Source organism: Rhipicephalus sanguineus, chromosome 10 (genome assembly GCF_013339695.2).
Source record: "Rhipicephalus sanguineus isolate Rsan-2018 chromosome 10, BIME_Rsan_1.4, whole genome shotgun sequence".
Taxonomy (NCBI): domain Eukaryota; kingdom Metazoa; phylum Arthropoda; class Arachnida; order Ixodida; family Ixodidae; genus Rhipicephalus; species Rhipicephalus sanguineus.
The window spans coordinates 6,985,225-7,008,626 of record NC_051185.1 but is presented as its reverse complement, the minus strand read 5'-3'; the positions used below and the strand labels follow the sequence as shown (position 1 = coordinate 7,008,626).

Here is a 23,402-nt window from a genome sequence, read left to right as displayed (position 1 = left end):
CGGACATAAGGTACAGCAAAATATCTCCACAAGCCATGTCCCCCCTTAAGGGGACACTGTACAAAGCGGAATGCTGTGTTAACTGCAGCTTTGCGATTGCACGTAGGTCAGTCTCATAATGAACACAACTACTTTTGGAAGACTGGAAACACTGCACAAAGAAACAAAACAAAAGTGGGCTCGTTTTCGTTAAAAGAAACTGCTACTTTCACCTAGTTGGGGGTAGAATAAGAAGGTGCGTTAGCAGATTGAAAATAAACAAACAAATAATAAATGTTCAGAAAGTGGGATAAGTCCTTTGAAAAAGTGAGACAGGGTGCAGGTAGTACTAAGAATGGGGCTGCTTTCCATTTCACATCTTGCCCTTGCATTGTGTGACAAGTGAACGACACCACGTGACCGCGTGTTCCCTTTCACGAGGAAGACGACTGTGCACTCAACGCACACATAACGCAGAAGGCAGTGCCTGCGACGGATAAAATCAATCATGGACAACTAGTATTCCGTGCCAGTCAGTGGGATATCGAAATGCCTATGACCTGACCGAGACGTCTTATGATGAGAATACCTGGTGATGCTGCTGTGCACTGGACAGCAGCTCGAGGAAGGGCGTGCTGCGGAAGCGCTCGAGCACCTTGTAACGCTGCTCCTCGGCCACCTGTTGTGAGTTGACCGGCTCCTGCATCATCTTCTTGAGGGCCTCCACTGTTATCTCCTCCTCGGGATGCTTCTGCATTGCACAAAGGGAGGAATCCAATGCTCCTATCACCAGTGCATCACACTCTTTGACAACAGTGTCATGCCAGGAGTCTTGCCTTCTTTAATCTCTTCAGACAGCATGGCAAACAGGAGGTAATAAACACAGTCAACCCTCGATAACACAAATTATTGGTTATAATGTCATGGCGTCCTCATTTGGAAACACGACTTCATTTTGGCATTCCCGTGCACTGTTGGCAAGAAATAATAATACAGTAGAACCCCGCTGTTACGTTCCTCACTGCTGCGTTTTCCCGGCTGTTACGTCGTTTTCCGCCGGTCCCGGCATACCTCCCATAGGATACAATGTATTGGGAACCCCGCTGTTACGTCGTAACTGTCGGACCGTTCCCGTATGATACGTCGCGAAGTGCGCCCGGAGCCGACCGAGTGAATACCAAAGAGAGCGGCCATGGTGCATTTTCACGCAGCTTGGCCTCGTTTGACCGTAATATTAGCCGCATGAGAGGCGCAAGCAACAGAATCTTTCAATTGATGCAAACAAAAGCATGGCCTTCGAGATTCAAATTGCAAAAATGGCGTCTATGACGTAACTGCTCGCGAAAGCAAGGCCTTCGAGATTGGCATTTACTATTGATAAAAGCATAGCCTCTGAGATTTGCATTGCACAAACATGGCGTGTATGACGTAATTGCTTGCGAAAGCAAGGCCTTCGAGATTGGCATTCACTTCTGCCATCGCGTTGGCGTAGACTCATCATCATCGTTATTTGTCGGAGAACGGGAGGAGTTCGAGCTGGTTGGAGCTCGCATGGTCGTGCGTGCGGTTCGCGGTCGGACTCGCCGCGCCGGTCGTGATTGCGTGTGCTTAGTTCTTTCATGCCTACAGCTGTTGGTGTTAAAAAAATCACATACGTTGATTACATTTCTGTGGATAAGGCTGTCCTAAGCTCCGCGTTTCTATCCATCGACTAGATCGCGGCTGAGCGCGCCAATTTTCGTGCTGCTCGTAAGAATTGAAATAAAATTCTGTACCACTAAATATTTTGCCGTTTTTCCTGTTTTTCGGCTCTTGCGTTTCCCGTCTCTTACGTTTATTTCCTACGGTCCCTTCAAAAACGTATCAGCGGGGTTCTACTGTAATAATATCTGGGGTTTAACGTCCCAAAACCACTAAATGATTATGAGAGACGCCGTAGTGCAGGGCTCCGGAAATTTCGACCACCTGGGGTTCTTTAACGTGCACCTAAATCTAAGTACACGGGCCTCAAACATTTTCGCCTCCATCGAAAATGCAGCCGCCGCGGCCGGGATTCGATCCCGCGACCTTCAAGTCAGCAGTCGAGCGCCATAACCACTAGACCACCGTGGCGGGGCTGTTGGCAAGAAAGACGACGAACGCTGGAGCTTATGGTAAACTAAACATTCATGTTACCTACAGTTCCTTTATATCACTTCGGGGTGAAATATTTTGCTACACAAGATCGCTTTGGTGAAGGCAGTAACCATGCTTAACGAGATGCTCCACGAGGGGTGTTTCGACAGGAATTTCGAAATATCTTTTTTACCTTTTTAGAAATGCTTACTGCTGTCAGATTACTGCATGTAATTCGATTGAGTCATTAAATTCATTTTATGAAGAAATCGGGCATGACTGACTGTACAATAATTATACAATTACTTTGCAAGTACAAGTAACTGCTAAAAATACAAAATAATTTATTCTTACACTTCCACTCCCTTCAAATTGGGTCTACAGAATCTTGGCATCAAATTATGTAAATTTCACGCACTTATACACAGTCAATCATAACGCATGTTGCAAGGGGTTACGAAGTGCAGCGTCATGAATATATGTTTATAACGAATTTTAGGATTAATGAAGTTCTGTAACGAGATTTGACTGTAGCTTGCTTAGGCTAGCCAATCACTATGTAAGAGTTCTATGCTGTAACAAGTACCCGCGTACTGAAAGTACGAAAGCATATTGAACATGCTTGCTTACTCGAATGAAGCCAGGAGAGGAGTTGACACTGGCCACTTCAATGTTGTTCGAGTTCAGGTCACTCACACTTCGGGTTACGTTGGCCTCCCCTGCACAAACATTGAGAAAATATCCCACATTAAGGCACCGGCACGCAAAGTTATGCATTCGATCCGTTGCTGTGACAAAAGTGGGCTCTGGTTCTGCTGTGGTGAGAACACACAGGCTGTTTCAATTCTACGCACTTGGCAAAGCAAGTCCGTAAAGCAATACATAGCAAAGCTAGTTTTACAGACTTGCAGCAAGAATATTTCTAAATGACTTTCTCAAGGAATACAGGTGGTCGTAGATGAGACTTGCAATGAGAGTTGTCCAAGAGTTCAGTCTTTAAACTGGACTGCATCACACACATACAATTTGTCTACGCATTTGCAAAATACGCATGCCAGGGAGACAGCATCATTAGCTGCAAAGCGCACATACCATTAGTGTTTAACTGGAAACAGCTAAGATATGACATGAAGGACAGCAGACTATATTTGTTTGTATAAACCAGAGGTGTCTACCTCACATTTACAAGGAAATGGCTTTCTTGAGCTGCTGATGAACTAGTGTAAATGTGTTCTCAATAGTGGACTGTATTGTAAACTTAATAGAAAAAAAGCCAAAAACACACTATGTAGTTCATTGCAATCCGCCTCTTACATTTGCCTGTGCCGTTTTGGTAGCGGTTTGGTAGGGGCCGGGACAACCGGTATTGCCAGAAGCAAAGCCTCCGAGATGAAGAGACGTTTCGCGACCTTTCCGCAAGGGTATAGCGCATGTGCAGGGGCGTCGTGAAAAGGGCGGATTGACCGATTTCTTGTATCCAACTTGCATGTGAGGTTTTCCTCACACCCAGTGCAACTTCCATATATGGAAACAAGAAGGTAATAATTTGGAGATCAATGTTGATAACATGTTTTTTTTTACTAATAGGCAGCCATGCCTTTGCCAAAAACATCAATAGCTACTAAGTGAAGGTGGTAATCACAGGTTGTTTTATTTACAATACACTGATTGTTCCTATTTATTTTTTAGAACTGCAGCTTTAACAAAGTTTTCTCCCGCAGTGACAGAAAGTAGTCGCATAGGAACAGAACATCAGTGACATTTTCGTACTACATCTGGCCCACTTTACCATCTACTATGCGGCTACATGTATGGCTTGATGTGGCAGCTTAAACGGCAAGTGCTAAAAGCGTCACAATGACCTGCTACCACTTGGCCACCTCGTGCATCGTGATACATCCACTTCTAGGAAAGTGAATCCAAATTAGCTTGCAGAAGAGCTGTTACAATAAAGCAATCTGTATCAGGGACACGAAGCTGCTTTTATGCAATAAGAAACAGTATACTCAGCACCAGACCTTCTTTGTATTAGAAGATGTAGAGTTTTGCAATAGTTCTGCTGGAGTACAGGCCATGGTTCTGCAAAGCTGCACGTCTTACAATACAAGGCTTTCTCAGGTGTCATGTAAGGAAGCTTCATAAAAATGAGCTTAGCTTGCACTGGAGGCGCAATGCTAAAGAGACGGCAAAGCTGATGGGTACCTAGGATTACAAACTCATGTTCTAAACCATCCTGGCTGCGTATGCAGGGTCGGCTTGGAGTTGCCGCTGCCTCTCCCGCTTAGCAGCAAGCCTTGCTTCGCGAAGTGCAGCCACTTCTTTGGCAGTATGAACTATCCTCAGTTGCCCCATGGTAACTACTGAGCAAGCGCCGCCGCGCACGCTCAGTAGTTACCGTGCATGCGCAGTGGTTGCTACTGCGCATGCGTGGCTTGGCGTGATGTCACTGCGGCTGTTGCGAGGTCATGCCAGGTGTTCTCACAGCCGAGGCGTTGGCAGTTGCTATGGTGACGGCACAGCAAGGTTTTGTGACAGGGTCGAAATTATGGATAGCTAAAACAGCTTCGCTGTTAAAACTCACAGGCACCCTTATGCATTTGCACAAGATGACTCGAAGGCAAAAGCCATCTTCTTTTTCTTCTCAGTCGATGTATAGATCCTCCCCTGCCCCCCTCCAAAAACTTTCTGCACCTTGCACTGCCTCCAGGATCGGAGGCATTGCAAGCTCTCTGCACCTCACCTGGTTTTGCACTGCCTCCATGGTCCACCCACCTTTGACCAAGCGACAATTTTATGCGATGACGTCATCATGCGACGTCACGATGACATCATCGCTGATGGTAACTCTTGTTATCACTTGTATTGACAAAGTCAATTTCTGCATTTGATGAGGCATACAAGGCTTTCACCTTAATATATTAGAAAGCCCAAATAAAGCCTTTAATTTTAAGTGGCAAACGCAGATGACATGTATAAAAGAGGCACCGATCAGTAAACACTCAATATTAAGTTTCTGAAATGCAGGCAACATGAATAACAGAGGCACGCATCAGGAAGAAGGCGAGAGATGGCGACATAAAAGCCGGACTGTGGCAGCAAGGCAACTCACCTCCCTGAACACTGGAGTGGCGTGGTGCGTACGGGGTGAACAGCTTCGAAGGGTCGTGCCCCGTACTACGCAGGGCCTCTGCGACTACATTGCGGTCAAAGAGTGCCTGCTCGGGCACCTGACCCAGCGGCCCCGTCAAGGGTGGGCCCTGGGGCAACAACTGCGGCGTGCGTTCTCGTCGCACCTTGATCACCTGCACCCAGAAGGCGTACACTGACCACTTAAGACAAACCTTAAAGGGCCCCTAAACCGCCTCTGACATCTTTTTTTTTACATTCCAAGTAAACGTGCCCATCGAGCTCAGAGTGCTATCATGATCAGCAGTGCCAAATGCGGCAGTGCTATGCGCCATGAAATTAAAAAAAAAATAATGTGCTCCTCTCTGCATCTTTCAGAATCCCCATAGTAGGTCATAACGTCACCAGGAGAATCTGGTCATGTCAGCAACAGAAAGAAACTGTTTGTCTGCCTGCAGGTATGCGTGCTCCCTGCTTATCCTCCTCGCACGGCTATTCGGCCAGTAGATACGAGCCAATGAATGGAGCGCAGCGAAGGAAAGAGTGAAACAAGCGAGGGCCGTATTTAGTAAATCATCAAATGCGTGCAACTCCACTCGAGCCTATGTGTTCATTATAGACCCATGCACAACTGCAGCACCATCACTAAATTTCAACCTCTGGGTGGTTTAAGGGCTCTTTAAGCTATGAAGGAATAAATGGCAGTGCCCACAAGCACAATTACTCAAAAGCACAGCTCAGCCTCTTAGTTGACAAAAAGGACACAGAAGCACACCATTAAAACTTGAACAGCACCAATACAGTGCAATGTGGGGACATGAAGATATGTCCTACTTAATTTTCACAGCTGCAGCAACATCTCACAAGACACATCATTTTAACTTTATTAAAATTTAACGTTGTTGTACAGATAGATTCGAAGAGCCTGCTGTACTATTTCAAATGCTGTTAAATCTGGGCATTTTGGACATCATATTAATAACTGTTTGGGTTTAATGTCCCAAAATCATGATGTGATTATGAGAGACGCCGTAGTGGAGGGCTCTGGAAATTTCTACCCCCTGGGGTTTATTAACGTGCACCTAAATTTAAACACACGGGCCTCAAGCATTTTCGTCTCCATCGGAAATGTGGCCATCACGGCCAGGATTCGATCCCACGACCTGCGGGTCAGCAGTCGAGCGCCATTACCACTGTGGCAGGTCCACATCACAATATTAAATGGAACATTGAGGAGTTCTATCTTCTTAGAGCAATAATTAAATGCATGTATGCATGTTAAATCGTTTTGCAAGAGCTTCAGACAGCTGCAGAAGAGGAACACGTGACACAAACAGGCAACTGCTTCATTTTAGTCTTCAACAGTGAGCTGAACACACTTCCTTGCATGAACAGACTCGTGTGATGTATATCGCAAACAGGGCTCACAAGCAACTAAAAAAGCACAGTGCTGGGTTTTATCTGTTGTCTTTCACTGCCCTGTTTTTTGCTGCACATCACACGACGGAGCACACGCTACCAATTAGCTTACATAAGCTACCAATTAGCCCACACTACCAATGTCAACAACTGCTCACTGACTCACCTCTGTGACGTGAGTGCAGAGAGACGGAATGGAGGTGAGCTGTCCAGCAAGAAACATGAAGGCAGCCACCAGGGCATGCAGGGATGCCATGTGGGAACCACTCATGCTCACCAAACCGCTGCTGGGAAGGTCCTGCATGGAGCGGACGGTGAACACTCGTATCATGTGCACAATATCCATGTTTGCGAGCCCACTGACATCAGTACAGAGCATTCAGGTGACTTTAATGCTAAATACGCCTGCTCTGTGGTAAAGCCACACACACACGTGTGTGCATGCATACGAGCGTACGTGCGTGCAGCAAAAGGACAACGAACTTTCTGGGAAAGTGCATTTACTCATTTTTGATTGGTAGACCAGTCTTCATCGGAGTAGTTGGTCATCAGTGTCTGTGCTAATATGGCGAATGCTGGTCCACTAGCCAAAAACGTGTAGTAAGTAAACTTTTCAGAAAAATTTGTCATCCTTTTCCTGAATCTATTACACATATACATATATGTGATTGTGCCAATAAATGTGCTGTCCATTTTAAACCTAAAGCTAGCACCAAATAGAGTCACCTATGTGTGTTGTTGCTTATCAGCAGTGAGTACAGTAAACGCTCGTTAATTCGAACTCGGTTAATAGAGTTAATTTGAATTGACACCCCGATCCCGGCACTTCTATGGGGGAAAACTCCAGATAATTCGAATGCGTCGGTATTGAGAACGGTTAATTCGAACTGGGAGCCCACGGTTTTCATCGCTCACAGAAGACAGCTCCGAGTGATCACAACTAAACCAAATTATGCAAAACAATGAAACAGCAGCTTTTCTCGGCAGGTGAGAATTCAAACGCTGTGCTGGAGCTCTTGGGCAAGCTGCAAACGATGCTCATCAAGCCGCGACAAACACAAGCAAATGCAAATTGCTGATTACTTTTAATTTTGATTGCGTTATTTCTGCTATGTAAATAAATGTGTTTTGGAGCATAAATAGTGTCATATATTTCGACATAAGGCTCACTGCTCACATGAGTGTATGTCGGTGCTTCTTTCTGGCATATCACTGACTGATCAATTCATTTCTGTTTGCTGTTAGAGCTCCATGAAACTAATTTACGAAATCACATGCCACAAACTTGCAGTAGCGCCTAATTCGCGATAACTAGTCCAGAGGTGGCTTCTTTGGGCTCTGCCCATACAGTGTGGCACGATGTCCATTCACTCCAGCGCCCACCCGCTAATTTGAACTCCGCTTAATTCGAACAATTTTATAGTACCCTACGAGTTCGAATTAATGGGCTTTTACTGTATTTTGCCTGCTCTCCATTGAAACTACTAGTGATTTCTCTTTTTATAGTGCTCTCTGTATTACCAAGGCGTTAGGAGTAATTAAAGAATGAGTACCATAAATAATCAAGCCAGTACTAAAAAAAACATTCGACACCAAACTAGCAACAGTATGCTGCTTGTGCTACTTCGATGCACAATCAAAGTTAGCATTTGATAAAATTCACGTGGCTTGGACAAAACAGTATTCAAGCACTTACTCTGCAGTAATCTGCTTAAATTACCGGTGAGCTTCACTAGTGAGCAACAACGCAGTGCGCAATCACCTGAATGGCGAACATCAGTCGTAGCAGCTCGATGAGCACATCCTCACTGCCCAGCTCAACGCAGAGCAGAGCCAGTGTTGTATACAGCGCTTGATAGTTTGCGGGCAGGTTGTTGGACAGCTGGGCATTCTCGTAGATGTGGCTTAGCAGGTCCGGCCCGTTCTTTTTCATGAACACTGTGTCCTGCCGCGAGCACTTCTCTACGTGCAGCTCACCCACTGGGTCCTGCGTGGCCACAAGAACTCACTAGGTCACTTATGCATTCGCTACAACTTGAAGGCGAAAGCCCTATACTCAATTACAATCTAATAAAAAATGTGGGCTCTGCCCACAGAACGGCATGCCTGCCATTCACCTCTGAAAGACAGTCCTGCTAGCTGGATTCTGTTCGAACTGTAAGTACTTTTTCTCGGCTAATGTAAATACTACGCATACTAATAGCTAAAGGTTCTTCGTTACAACCTAAAGCATTATGCTTGGCTGTACAGCGATACCAGAATCCCTGATGAAATTTACCAGGACATTCGAGTTTATTCGTTACAACCTAAAGCATTATGTTTGGCTGTACAGCGATGTCAGAATCCCTGATGAAATTTACCAGGACATTCGAGTTTCCAATCTAAAAGCCGCGACAGAACGTGTGTCTGCTTGGCAAAGTAAACTATCTAAATCACCCTGAGAAGTGCTTGACATTACAAAAATGAGTAAGCACTATTGGATCGAGCAATTATGCAAATTGTCTGTGGGAGGGACAGTGATACCTGTTGACGGAGCTTACATTCTTTCTTAGGTTGTAACCAACTATGGGGCCTTTGCTTTCACTAATAAGTAAAGCTGTGCGAATAGCAAAATTTTGGGTGCGAAGCAAATTCGAATAATAAAGATTGAGTGCGAATCGAATCGAATAATTTCGAATAATTTTCGAATATTTCTCAAACATTTTTCGAATAATTCGAAGTGAAATTACAGAAAAAGTTGCAGAGAATCCCTAAGTATGTTCTTGTGAGATAGCAACATGAAAGTGTTTCTTTTCGCTAGGTTGATGAAGCGCTGGCGGGGTGGTGTTTCATAGTTTTCTTATCAAGAATGAGGCAATGTAGAGGCCGAATTGTATTTATGTACATGATTTGGTGCAACCAAAGTGTTGCCGACAACACTTTACACGTGATAGGCAGAGATGTCATTTCCTCAGCCTCTCCTTCTCTTTCAACTTCTGTGGAAGGCCAACTGATGTGGCAGACAAGGCTGTGCTCCCTTCAAGTCCGGAGTTCCAAATCTGCCTTGTAGACGTCGATATATAAGAACATCTGAAATTTTGGATGCTAAAAAGCTTCGGCGTCCGATTTTTCGGACTTCCTGCCCAAATGTCAGGTCCAAGACAGCATTAATTGAGCCCCCAACTCTGCCACATCTTTCATCTCCATATTGTAACCAGCGTTTTCTTGAGTAAATACGTTTGCGACCGTAGCGGAGCTTGAAAGGCAGCTTTGCCGCAATACGGGGGTGTGATGAGGTGAAGCATATTGAAAATCTAGGGACCACTTCCAAACGGACGTTGACTGTCTCTTGGCTAAATTCGACCGTAACCGACCTTGAAAGGCAGCTTTGCCGCAATACGGGGGTGTGAGGAGGTGAAGCATATTGTAAACCTAGGGACCACTTTCAATCAGACGTTGTCTCTTGCCCAAGTTCGACCGTAACGGAGCTTGAAAGGCAGCTTTGCCGCAATACGGGGGTGTGATGAGGTGAAGCATGTTGAAAATCTAGGGACCACTTTCAAACGTACTTTGTCTCTTGGCTAAGTTTGACCGTAACGGAGCTTGAAAGGCAGCTTTGCCGCAATACGAGAGTGTAATGAGGTGAAGCATATTGAAAATCTGAAGGGGTCACTTTCAACCGCACGTTGACTGCATTTGTCTTTGGGAAGTTCAAATAGTTCGAATAGTAAAATTTCAGTGCGAATCGAATCGAATAGCAAACACTATTCGAAAAATATTCGAAATTTCAAATATTCGCACACCCCTACTAATAAGTGCTTAACATTCACTCATTATTTTGACTAATTAACGGCCACTAATTACCTCTAATTAAATGTCACTACTACACTCTCACTAATAATTAATGGCTCTGTCATGATCGCATAGATGACTATGATCATGATTATTTTTGTCTAGTATCACGCTTTGGTTTGCTTTGCATAGCTTTACTTGCCTGAGAAATCGCGCGATAATTTTTTTCACCGTTTTGTTTTGTTTCACTGCTGTTGTTTTTATTCCAGGCCATGTCCGCATGAGACATACAAGGCTCAACACGTGTCCATAGTAAGTGACGAAGCTTTCAATGAAACTTGTTCGACCACAAGCCAAAACCGTAGACAAGAAAGATTCCTCCAATTTCACAACGCTTCCCTGGTGCAACAGAGAATTGTTGCAGATGCTAGTTTCTCCAGCACTACAAGAACTAGGACTTTTAAATGGACCCTGTAACACTTTTTGAACATGTTCAGAAGATGCTACCGATCAGTAGTCAAGGATCCTGTGAACATGTAAGCCAAATATTATAGCACTGAACACAGCAGAGAATCTACAATTACATTTAAAAGACTTCATCTGAATTACATTCAAAGATTTACCACTCGCTCTTCTCTCGGCAAATTATGTCATCAACTACGTCAATGGATGGAAGGACACAACGACTGGCTGATCTGAGCATTTTTGCGTTGCATAGGTACAACACCCGCCGCAGGTTGCTGCCACATGCTGCCAAAATGCTCTGCAGTGTGCTAGGATCACATAGTAGTTACGCTAGCTTGCTTGTGATCACACCGAAAGTGAAGCAATGTGTTCAAAGAAAAAAGAGACAAGAAACTGCTCTATGTCAAGACGTGCATTGATGTAACCTCTTGCCACTTTGTCATTCTCTCCTGTGTAGTGTTATAATTGTGACATACAATAGAAATGAATTAACATGCATGAAAAAACAAATTGCCGTCAGTGGGGAATGAACCCGCAACCTTTGCATGATGCGTCTGATTGCTTTACCAATAGTGCTACGATGATGGTCGTTTCTCCTGTCAACTTTATTGGGTATTTTTGTGTGTATAATCCTGGAAGCGTTAGCCAGCACCACTCATAGCCATGGTAGCGAGTGTGGTGCGCTCTATTTTTCACTAGCAGAAAACATGTCTTTTGCTATAAAAGAAAGAAACTTACTCCAGATCAAGCAGAAAAAACTTGCCTTTAGACTGTCACGTAGCAGGCCAGCTTATGAAAAAAGTATCCTAAACCGAGTGTCACTCAGGGCCCCTTTCGGGCTTTACCTGGCAGTTTGGCATGACGCTCAGATGTTTCAGGTTCTTGTGCCGGTCCAGCAGCGTGTGAAGGATGTTCTGCACCAAGAGGCGCACGGAGGGGTCCCTGGCCAGTGACATGCGCAGCAGGGACTGCAGGAACGCTGTTGGAAATGCCTGGCTCAGTTGCACTGTCCGGTACTTTTGGCCCACCTGTACACATCACAGCATCGTATATGTGTTACGGCATGTGAACGAATCGCCACAAGGTGGACGTTCAGGGGAAGATGAAAGTGTGAAGAGATTTAAAATTCTTGAACACGGGGTGTCACAAGGAGCGAACATTTCGACACCCTGTGTAAAAGAATTTTTCATCTCGAATAGCCAGAAGGTGTTTCGACATCATAACTTCCAGTTTGGAGCTATGTGCTGGCACCAGATTGTCCTCTGATGTTTCAGCAATTGACTTAACACTGGTAAAAACACATTATTGGGATAGTTCATTCATCGTCATAGCAAATGGCACCACAGAACATGAGGGACAAAAAAGAAACACTCCGTCCCCCTTTTCTTTTCAATAAATGTCAGCTGGAATAATAGTGCATTTATGACCGCATACTATTCCTCAAAGCTGGGGGTAGCCAACGGATTTCTAGCAAGTTAACATACTTTGTGCACTGGTTCACTTTAGAGGGCGACGCCCGAACCACAGCCTCAGGGATGGCCCTATCATATTAATGGAAGCCAGCCTTAAAGGGCAAGCTTTCACACTGCAAGCACCGGAAGCAAAATGTATTGTAATTGCCATCTTTTTGGATATCACCTGTCATGCAATATCATTGTACCCCTTTAAGTAGTTCAAAAAAAGGCACATTGCAGTTAGCTAACCCCCTTATTGGCACTTATCACATAGGCACTGATGTCTGCCACAAGTGCTGTTGTGTTGTGGAAAAGTAGTCACAATATTCTTGTTCTGTAAGGCTTTTTAAGGTCTTTTCTAAGGCATCTGATAACAGTAAGCTGACGCCAGAAAAAGTGTGCCATAATATTTTCCAGAAAGTGCTTGCCATGGAAAGGAAAACGATAGGTGTAACCTTAAGGGACAAGGAGAGAGCGAAGTGGGTCAGGGAACGAACGGGTGTCAAGGACATCTCAGTCAGAATCGAGACAAAGAGATGGGTATGGGCAGGGCATGTAGTGAGAAGGCAAGATAACCGCTGGTCATTAAGAGTAACAGACTGGATTCCAAGAAAAGGCAAGTGCGCAAAGGGGAGGCAGAAAGTTAGGTGCGCAGATGAGATAAAGAAGTTTGCGGGGATAACATGGCTGCAGCAAGCACAGGACCGGGTTGATTGACGAAACATGGGAGAGGCATTTGCCCTGCAGTGGGCGTAGTTAGGCTGATGATGATAAGATGATGATGATGATGCTGCTTACAGTGAGGAGTGACTTGAGCATGATGTGCTGCAGCAAGACCTCCGAGTTATCCTTCAAGTTAGGTGCCACATGGCCGTCGTGGGCATCCAGGCCATCGTCGGGGCCCTGGGGTGCGGGCACCTTGCCCAGGATGAACATCATGATCTCTATCTTCTGGTAGTCGGGCAAATTGTTGGCAAACTCGCCCAACGTAGCAATCACTGCCTCCTGGAACTCTCGCTCGTCCTCAACATCACTCCCGTCCGAGCTGTACACACGGGAAATAAAACGAAAATGTTGTCATGCAGCTACCGGAAGATTAAAGGGGTACTGATATGAAAATTTTCAGTTGTTGTTCTATTGTGTTGAACGAAAGGACAAGCCCTCAAGAGCCCAGAAAATGTGCAGGTTAGTGCGAGTGCACTATTAAAAACTAATTACAGTATGTTTCTAAAAGGCAATTTCGGTTCCTACTGTACCCTGACATCACACCACAGTATGAGCTTCAATCTGGGTGCCTGCGCATTCGAGAAACCCTGGCAGTGAGGCCGCTGGTTCTTTAACCCGAGGGTCGAGAAACCGGGCACAGGTGGATCTCATGGAGGATTTCTCGAAGGAGCATGCGTGTACCTTTTCTGAGCTCACTGCAAACGCTGGTGCTGAAAGGTAAATATACCCACGCCCCAACTCTTCCCTTACTACCAGGGAACAGCACCTATGGCGCCGTCTGCAAACGCAGACCTTACCTACCCCCTCCCTCCTCTCCCACTACCGACTCATCCCACCTTCCTGCCCTCTGTGCAATGCACCGAGGGCAAACCTGACCCACATTCTCCTGGCCTGTCCGTCTTCTCCTCCTCCCGGCGGATCGGTGCCACTCAAAACCTGGGAGGACTGGGAGACCTCGCTACGCTCCACGGACCCGGCAAGGCAGAAGATCGCCGCCCGCTGGGCTGCCAACGTCATGGACTTATTAGACGAACGTTTGAGTGTGATGGGGCCGCGTGGGGACCCAGGGGCTTGGGAGGTCCTGAATTCCCTTGCAATAAAGTTTTTTCGACTCGACTGGACTTCAATTCACGTGCTCGTGCAAGATGATTGTGACATTTCCACAGTTGCCCCGCTCCGTGGCTCCGTTGGTGACGCACAAGTGGCCACGCTGAATGCTTTAGTACCTGACATAATCACAACTAGCCACATTGGTGGGTGAAGTCACCATAATTGACACTGTAGCCTGGCATGATAGTGTCAATGTCAGTAGGTGTGCCATGAGCAAATCGACTTTAATGTCAAAATAAGATACCTTATCAGCATTTACTGAGCTTCACACTTGCACAGAGCCGTCTCTGTATACAGGACATTTGTATGGCAGAGTAAACTTGCCTTCGAAAATTGGTGTCAGTACCCCTTTCATGCTACACTGGGAAATTGGTACATGTTGTCTGGAAGCTCATGGTTTGTAACTAACGAAAACCTTGTCAATGGTACAATATGTGCACATTATAAAGGTCTGGATATTTTCGATTGAGTGAATATGCAGTTAACATGCATTAAAAATGAAAAATGCCTTTACTAATGTTGCTTTGGCTTTGGCGCGGCCATTCTTACATCGAAAATTGAGACAAAAAAATGTAAAGACATCAAGGACGTTAGTCTCTCACCTTTGCTACATAAATATGTGCAAGTGACATGTGCTCACCTGCGGATGGTGATTGAATGCCGCAGGTGATTCAGCAGTGAATGGAACACTTCGAGGACAGAGGGCCCTACACTTTCTCCGGCTGCGATGGTGACAATGTGGAAGAGCACCTTGACGATGCCCGTACGGACCTTGGGGCCCTTGGAGATGGGGGTACCCTGGTCCTGATCGGTCTCGTCTGCAGTGCTGGCACCAGTTTCAAGTCGGTACATCTCGTCCAGGTGGTTCATCAGGATTTGGATCACCGCATAAGAGTACTGTGCCTGTGCGCAAATACAATACAGACATACAGATTCCAAGGACATCCTTCACAGAGGCAGTAGCAAAGCACCCTTCCATCAAAAGCAGGGCACCCTTCTAGCAAAAAACCTAGCAGAAGGCTTAAGCCAAGCAATGGAACACGATAACGTTATCAGGCCATGTTCGCACTGCTTTCTCATTCAGTTGCAATGCTTCGCTTCTCGGTGGACACTTCAACCGTGTAGTGAGGGAAGGAACGTCTCTGCAATTGAGAGACTGGCCATTGTAAACTCTCCTAGAGTGCTTGCTGCAACTGTAGTTGTGAAGTATCCATTATGCCATATTTGATCATTTTGTGAAGTATCTGTAAGGCAATATGCATACCTACATAGCTGTACACTTTGTTTATAATGTGGCTGATGATGATGATAATTAAGGCTGAGCCCTTTGTAATGGGTGGGCAGCTTTAAACCATACACTTGTTATGCAATTGACAGGTGTGATGTCTGTTGCCATTCTACACTTTTGCCACGCAGTATAACATCAATTAACCCAACTCATCGCCCGACATCACGCCAGTATATGGTCTTTTTCCAATGCAGTTTCAAACATTGGTGCGGCTATGTAGTGCAATAAGTTGACTGCCACATAGAATTCCTGGGTTCAATTACGGCTTGAACCCAGATACTTATTCTTTGCATCCATCGGGATTTCTTGCATCACGGACAGTGCCGCTGACACCGACACCAGATAGTCCACGACATGGGCCCTATAACGCTATCGAGTTGAAAAAGGCAGTTGAACAATGTACAGTTGGGCAAGCATTTCACTTGCCTGTATGGAGTACATGATGATCTTGAATGTGTACACAGAGAAGGTGTTGGGTACCCAGAGCTGGTGGTTGTCCAGGTGCCTGGACATACAGAACAAACAAGTAGTGCTCCCTTCTGTGCGCCCACGAGTGACGACTTGCTAGCAAAGTACACAGGTGCTCGTAAAAAAGCAATGGAAAATATCCAATAACTCACTCTGATGTTAGGATTAAACAGAAATGATAGAAGTGCTCAAAATCAGTACTGCTACATGCCCATGTCTCATACACTGCAAAGAAACCTAGGTAATCGGGCAAATTTATCAAGATATTAAGCAAATTTTAAAGGAGTACTGAAACACAAAAATTCCAACTGGCAATAAGTCACTAATGACCCACTTATCAGAGCCAGAATCCTAATTTGCTCAAGCATGCAGCAGTTTATTATTTGGAAATGTCTTGATAGCACCCAGATGCAGTCTTTAAACTCTTAAAGCAGAGTTTGAAGATGTGGCTTAGTAGACATACATGCAGCTAACCACTTAGAGCAGTGCATTTGGTTCCCAGGCCAGTGATGACTCAAGGCAGTGTAAGCCACGTTGTTTGCTACTCACTTCAGAACCGGTTTGATGACGGATGCAATGTGACCATAAGTGGCTCGCCCCATGACTTCCCGGAAGCAGTTCTCGGCCAAGGTGACGGGTGTCTCCACCTGGGGGCTATCTGGCGTCTCCGAAGCCCGCGCACTGTCAAACGTATGAAAGCAGCGGTCGGATTGCATGAGCAAAAGTTCAGATTCTCACAGAATAGCTGCTCACATCTTTGACCTATCTGTTTTTTTTTTCATAGCGAAAGCCGTATTTGCTTATGCAACGGTGCCTTTGAAGAAAAAAGCGGCATGAGCATGAAACGGTACAAAAAATCGCGTGACCTCTCAAGCGTGGCTCGAGCCACAGAAGCTGTGCACTCAATTCGTCATTGCGAAACTGTGAGTATTTTAATGTGCCGTTCGTGTGGCTTGGCCTACTGATGGCTATGGAGTATAATGTGAAAGGGGCGCTATGGAAGATGCTGAGCCAGGACCTAGTGGATTGTGTGGTAGACCAAAGAAGTATGCAAAGTCAGAGGAGTCTTGACAAGTATGAAACGAGGCATGATGAACATCCAGGCTCGTCGGATGCTCATGTGACATTTCAGTCTTTAATGCGTTGCCACTAAGGCTCTTGCCATCGAGTCGTCTTGGCGATAGTGTAAGAAACCCTCAAAAGTTTTGTATAGCGTTATGGAGCACTTACAGGGGTTAGACTAAGCAATCTGGTGCCGTTATTTCTCGTTGTGCTTACAGTAGCGTTATGCCCAGCGACACTTGTGAGAAAAATGCAATGATAGCAAACCAAAACCTTGTCTGGGCAGTGCCGCCGCCTTCCGCGCTTCCTTGCTGTGAGTGAACAGAAGGAGTTCTTGCCTTTTCTAAGCTGGAAGGAAATGAAGAGAAATAGTTTGCTGCTGCTTAGAGCAAAGTAAAGTAGCGTTACTGAACAGTAGTAGCTAGGTACAAAAATGAAACACTAGGTCTAAAAGCTATATATGTGGATGAAGCAACACTTCCTCAAATTAGAGCGAAATGTAGCACCTGTTTTTCTTGCAGCTTCGTGGCTTTCATGTCAACATAAAGACATGAGTGTGCATGTTCTTTTTTTCTTGCAAGCTAGGGAACAAATGACTCTATCCAAAGCAGTGTGAGACCAAATAGGCATCCCCCCCCCCAAAAAAAAAATGCAGCTGTATTGTTACTTGGATATTTTACTTCAGAGGGCACCACAATTTCTGTTGGAGTAACAGCAGTTGCAGGGGTAACTGGATTGAGTTCAACATGCCATGGTAAGTTTGCTTACTTAACCATAACTTGGCTTACCACCTGTCGAGCTTTTGACCAGCACAGCTCATTTACTTTTTTCTGAAAGTTTAGCCAGTTGTAAAGCGCCACACCAAAGGAACATCTGTCAAGAGTGAGATGAAGGAGGTGTGGTTGACTTCTTTCTTGTGTCCTTGTTTGCACGCCCTATCTTTTAGAATGAATACTTACAAAGTAGCTCAACTCTCTGTTACTCAAAATCGTCTCAGTACTCCTTTAAACTTGTATCAGATCCATATAAAATGTATCTGCCTTTCTGGGGCAAAGATCGGGCTCTTTCAGAAAATAAAAATGCTATAAAAGAGTATTCCTCAGGTTTCATGTTCTCTTTGGCTGCAACTCTTAGAGTGCCACCTGGAATACCTGCCCTTTCTGGAAACGAGTTTGTCACCTGGCCGCAAGCTGGTAATAGGTGGACTGACTGTTTCCTTAAGTGTTACCATTTACAGACCAGACGTCCTTCAACCTAGGGCGCAATCTCGCAGACATTCTAAAAACAAACAAACATTTCTGCTTCTGCTGCACGTGACTGGTTGAGGCATGCACGTACCTCCTCCTTTCTTGATGTTTGCATGAGCCTCGACCAATGACGTGTGCCAAAAGACATTTGTACTAGGGGTGCAGAGGGAACTAAGCACACCTAGCGCTTAGTACCTCTTGCTCTTAGCGATACGTGACACTTGAACAAATGTTGCAATTTTAACTTATTGATGTAAATGTGCTGAAGTTACAATTTACTGGCAATGTGGGTTTGGTGAGTGAGAGTGATTGAATGTGGCTAGAACCAGACCTCCCTTTCTGCCCTACTGCATACAGAGCATACCCCATAACTGACTGACTGGTTTTAATGCTCTCACGATACATAGAGGAGATGAAAAAAAAAAACTGTACTGTAGTGCTCCTGATTAACTTTAACTATATTGGTTTATTTAACATGCACTGAATGTTAGACACGGTGATGCTTTTAAATTCTGCCCCCATTAGATTGTGACTGTGATAAACAGGGATTGAATCCTTGACCCCATGCTCAGAAGCAAAAGGCAGCAGCCGCTGAGCGAGCCACTGCGGCATATTTGCATGAGTCGAAACTTCAAACACTTAAAAGTAACCGTTATGCAAAACTCTTTTTGAAGTTTCACAATACCGGTCAAAACACTTCATTGTTCCTCATTTGAATGTGGTCTACCTTCAAACAAATCGAACAACTTCACAATGTACCCCTGCTCACAGTTTCTGGCTGCCGCTTTTATGCTACAACAAAAGTGGCAATTCTATATGCAGTCTTGAAGAAGACGAGACTGCTAATCGAAATGTTGGCTCCTGCAAGACCCAATGTACAAGAATTTTTCACCTCTTCACACTCCCATCTTCCCCTGAACTTCTGCCTTCTTTGGATTCTATATCTAGCTGCAATCCTCGGCACGCTAAGTTGGGAGGCAAAGCCTCCGACTACTTGTCTGCGCAACTCACTTGGCATCCTGCATGTTGAACAGCAGTGAAGGCACAATCTTTTCCATGTGGGTTTCGTCCCAGATGTTGACCTGGAGGTCGTCACTGACCGTCTTCCGGACCACTCCTTGCAGACCCCGTAGTCCCGCTAGACGCAGCCTGCAGACACACGAGAGAGCCTCGTCTCACAAAAGCCCCCCTCCTAAATGTACAAAGCTCTGCTACATTAAAAAATGCATTCGAAATGTTCTACAGAGCTCCTTGGTGTTGTACAGAGCTCCTCCTTGGTGAACTCTCCCTCGATCCGATCATTCCTGCCATCACTATATCAAGCTCTAAATTTTTTTTTTACTTCTTGAGCAGTTTAGATGAAACTTTCCAAGTTTATGTATATCTGTGTGCTGATATTAAATATGCAGTTATTTTTCTAGTGCAATATGTAGCTTTGAAATATGAGACATCTGATGTGCTTTCTGAGAGCAAGAATTGCCCTAAACTGAGAGAGTTAACAAGTGGGTCAGTATACTACAATAATTTAGAATGAGAACTGTACGCAACAAAACAGGAATGAATCTTCTAAACCCATCCGAACAAAAATTATGGTACGTTGAACATTCGTGAGTGAGCCGATGTCGGGCTGCAATTTCACTCACGAATCTTCAACATACTGAAATATGGTTTTGATGACAGCCCTTGTAATTCACCGTTATACACCATAATTCATTTTTTCCCTTTATTTTTTTTCATCAACCTTTTAATTAACAATGTGCAGGATACTAGTCAGACAAACAGATGCACTTACTGTTTCCTCAGCTCGGCGTCTGAATTGTTGTCGTGGCAGAGGGAGGAAAACTTGGACACAAAGAAGTCGTACCGTCGATGATATGATGGCGTGTCCTCTTCTATATTGGCAAACCTAACAAACTGCACGCGTGGGACAGGAACAGATACACATACTCAGTGCACAGCATTGAATGCAGCTGGCAAACTCTGTCAACAATGCAAAACAAGGACAAACATACTGATAAAAAGAAAAAACACTGTATTCTTATACTTTAATATATACATCCATCACGTAAAAGAAGCTGCTGCTGGGCTAGTCAGTAACCCACCTCTTTTAATGGAGCACTCGCATGCGCACACACAACCACGCAAGCATTTGTGTGGTTGTGTAGCTCTGGGAAACGTCATTCAGGCACAAAATGCATCACACATGATACACTAGTGCTTTGTAGAGTGCTTTGTAGAAAGGAAGCGCAAATAATGATGATAGCATACAGAGAACTACGTAGGTGCACAACATATACCGTATTTTCTCGCGCATAACACGCATAAAAAATACAGGCAATCCGGAGCCAATACTGAGGTACAATTGATATGCGGATTTCAGTGCGAAAGGTGGTTTCATGGCAGTGCTTCGTGGCACTGCAAGAAAAACTGTTTCAGCAATATGTGTGGATATTTTAATATTTTTCAGAGGGTTGTAGCTGAGGTGCACGCTATATGCAGGGGCATGTTATACACAAGAAATTAGGGTGTACATGATCTGGTAATACACCTCACCTATGCCACAATGCACAGATGTTACTTCTGTAGCCTAGAGGTGCGCCTACTCTCCATTAAAAATATCAAAAGAACTCTTATTGCTTGAGGACAATTAAAAACGGACACCAACCATAAAAGGAGTTAATAAAAATATTGCTCACAGAGCCTTTTCACTACTGTTGCATGGCCCTAGGATCATCTGTTCTGAAAGGGGTCCGTACGGGCTCGTTCGAGAGTTCATTTTAAGAAGATAAATCTGCATCAGCAGAAGGGCCAGCACGTGATTCATTATCCACCATTGAGCTGGCAGTTCACTCATATTACAATATTTCTATTTTTGTTACAAAACCTTCCATATGTGGCTAAAGGAAACAGTTCACCAAAAAAAGTAAAGCACACATCCAATTTTACATGCCACCTCTGTTGGGATGTAGCCATTCCAGTTTCCAACATACAGGGTGTTTCAGCTAACTTGTGCCAAGAATACTTTTTAATTTCACGCATCCTAAATTAAAGCTGGAAGATAATTAAACACGGCAGCTATCTTAGCATAGATGAAATAATCCGATGTTGCTGAGCAGACGTTACAAACCTTTCACAATAAATATTTTCCGTTACAGTTACTATTTTAAATGTTGATAAACCAATCTTTGTTAATTACCCAGCTTATCGGATTGGCAGTTATCTTAGCATGGGTGAAATATTCTGATATTTCAGAACAAGTGCTACAACTTTTGCATTCCAGATTTTTCGCTACAGTTACTGATTAGAAAGTTAACTATGCAATCTTTGTTAATTACCCAGCCTGGCGGATTGGAAAAAATCTCCCGACTTGCTGCATACAGCTCAGAAGAATACTGTGCCAATTCGACATGCATAGCGCATGTGTTTGTTTTTGTAATACTAGGCAAAAGTTAGCTGAAACACTGTGTAGCCCACTGCCTTGTCCTCAGTTGTAGCACACCACACTTACTAATGGAAAACAGCAAATGGATGATTTCAAATACACAGGCAAAGATGCGCAAGCACACAACCTAAAATGACCAATTAGCGGTCTATGTCGATGCGACGCACCGATTGAGTAGCAAGCAGCTGTAAATCTGGGTTCTGACACTCCAGCAGTCGCTGCACCATCTTGAGGAAGCTCTCGACAAACAGGTTGAGACTCTGGGCGTGGCAGGCGACCAGAAGCTGGTCCATGGCCTCCATCGAGATCTCGACGTACTTGAGCCGGTGGCGTGAGATGTCACGGGAGACCCGCAGTGCCAAGTATTCGCCAATGCGGTCCAGCTTCTCAGGTGAGGAGAGCGCATAGAATGTGAGCTTCTCCATGTTATTGCGTACCAGGCCATCCTGAAATAGTTGTGAGAAACAGAGGGAATGACATTCAACGGCTCTGACCTCAAACGTAACCAGACACAGAAGGGACTGCTGGTTACCCAGTCACCAACCGAAAGTGGTGTTGTCGGGTAGCGTTAAAAAAACAACTGGCAACCATAGTTGATATGACAACCAAGAATGCCTGTGTTTCCCGTCAGCAGAATTATATGTTATCATTTCCTTCTTCTAGCACCTTTCCCCAAGCTTTTCTTAAGAGTTCATACTATCACATGCTGAGTGAAACTTTTCAACAACAAAGGATACACAAGGACAACAAGGCCGAAGATCACGGGAAGATAGAAGCTGGAAGAGATGAAAAATTCTTGAACACAAAGTGTTGCTAGAGCCTGCGACGCCCTGTGTCAAGGACAACAACTTATTCTTGTCTGTGTAAAAGTTGTTGCGTGCAAGTTGTCCTTGTACACGACACCCCGTGTGTAGGGACAACAAGGCACATACTTCCAACTTGTTTATCATCAATGAAACATTTCCTATGTAGAAACTTTGGTTACGTGAGTAAGCGCACATGCCAAGGTTAGAAAGACAACATTAAGAGAAAGCTGAGCCTGAAACAGAAATAGTACAATGACGTCCACTAGCCCAATTAACTACAGGCCTCCATTTATATATTTAATTGTGTATGCCATAGGGCATACTTTTGAAATTAAAAAAAGAATTACAACAGTTTTCCTTCCTTTACTCAGTTCTTGGCCTGAGTTACATTTAACCTTACTCAGTTGAACAGTGGACCACCTTCCTCACATAAGCTTCTACTTTCACAAATACTTAATAGGCGTAGTCCGTAGTCTAGCCCATAGAGTTTCCTACAATACTTACTAGAGGGAACTCTGGCGCTAGTGTCTATGGGAGCTGCAATGCATCGCGCTTCAGCCAGCATGGGAATCATGGGTAGCACACGGATTTGTCTAAACTTCGTTCTTTCGGCTCCGTTTGGCTCCGCGTCGCCTGCATCCGCTTTGTCGCAAAACGAAGTTCAGCAAAAATCAGCAGTTTCACTTCACCACTTTAACTTCTTTAGGCTCACCGATTCAAATCTGGTCACGAAGTTCACAACGATCCATTCTTTTATCCGAAAGAAAACCAAAACATAGCAATAAACAAAGCCACAAACAAGTGCGTTCGAAGCCCACAGCACGAAGACTATACTCGCCGACAACTTTTCTTGGCATTGAAGCGAAGTCTAGAGAGCCACAATGCACGTATCCTACCGCTAATGAAAGTAGTCCCACAATTGCG

The 23,402-nt window shown here is 44.7% G+C and overlaps 1 protein-coding gene across 3 annotated transcripts in view; it reads right to left on the bottom strand.

Annotated features, from left to right (window-relative positions):
• LOC119406920 (protein EFR3 homolog B) overlaps positions 1 to 23,402 on the bottom strand; it is a 30,660-nt gene that overhangs the window by 2,904 nt on the left and 4,354 nt on the right. Inside the window, exons 3-16 of one of the 3 annotated variants that reach the window (XM_049420000.1) lie at positions 21,840 to 22,118; positions 20,023 to 20,144; positions 19,242 to 19,379; positions 17,257 to 17,331; positions 16,471 to 16,602; positions 15,880 to 15,958; positions 14,806 to 15,068; positions 13,130 to 13,374; positions 11,721 to 11,905; positions 8,402 to 8,626; positions 6,806 to 6,937; positions 5,204 to 5,396; positions 2,725 to 2,813; positions 569 to 730 (exon numbers count right to left, since the gene is read on the bottom strand). In XM_049420000.1, coding sequence (XP_049275957.1) covers positions 569 to 730; positions 2,725 to 2,813; positions 5,204 to 5,396; positions 6,806 to 6,937; positions 8,402 to 8,626; positions 11,721 to 11,905; positions 13,130 to 13,374; positions 14,806 to 15,068; positions 15,880 to 15,958; positions 16,471 to 16,602; positions 17,257 to 17,331; positions 19,242 to 19,379; positions 20,023 to 20,144; positions 21,840 to 22,118 — 2,319 coding nt within the window. Of the gene's footprint in view, positions 1 to 568; positions 731 to 2,724; positions 2,814 to 5,203; positions 5,397 to 6,805; positions 6,938 to 8,401; positions 8,627 to 11,720; positions 11,906 to 13,127; positions 13,375 to 14,805; positions 15,069 to 15,879; positions 15,959 to 16,470; positions 16,603 to 17,256; positions 17,332 to 19,241; positions 19,380 to 20,022; positions 20,145 to 21,839; positions 22,119 to 23,402 lie in introns of all 3 variants that reach the window. The other 2 variants (XM_037673708.2, XM_037673709.2) reach the window with 2 other exon arrangements.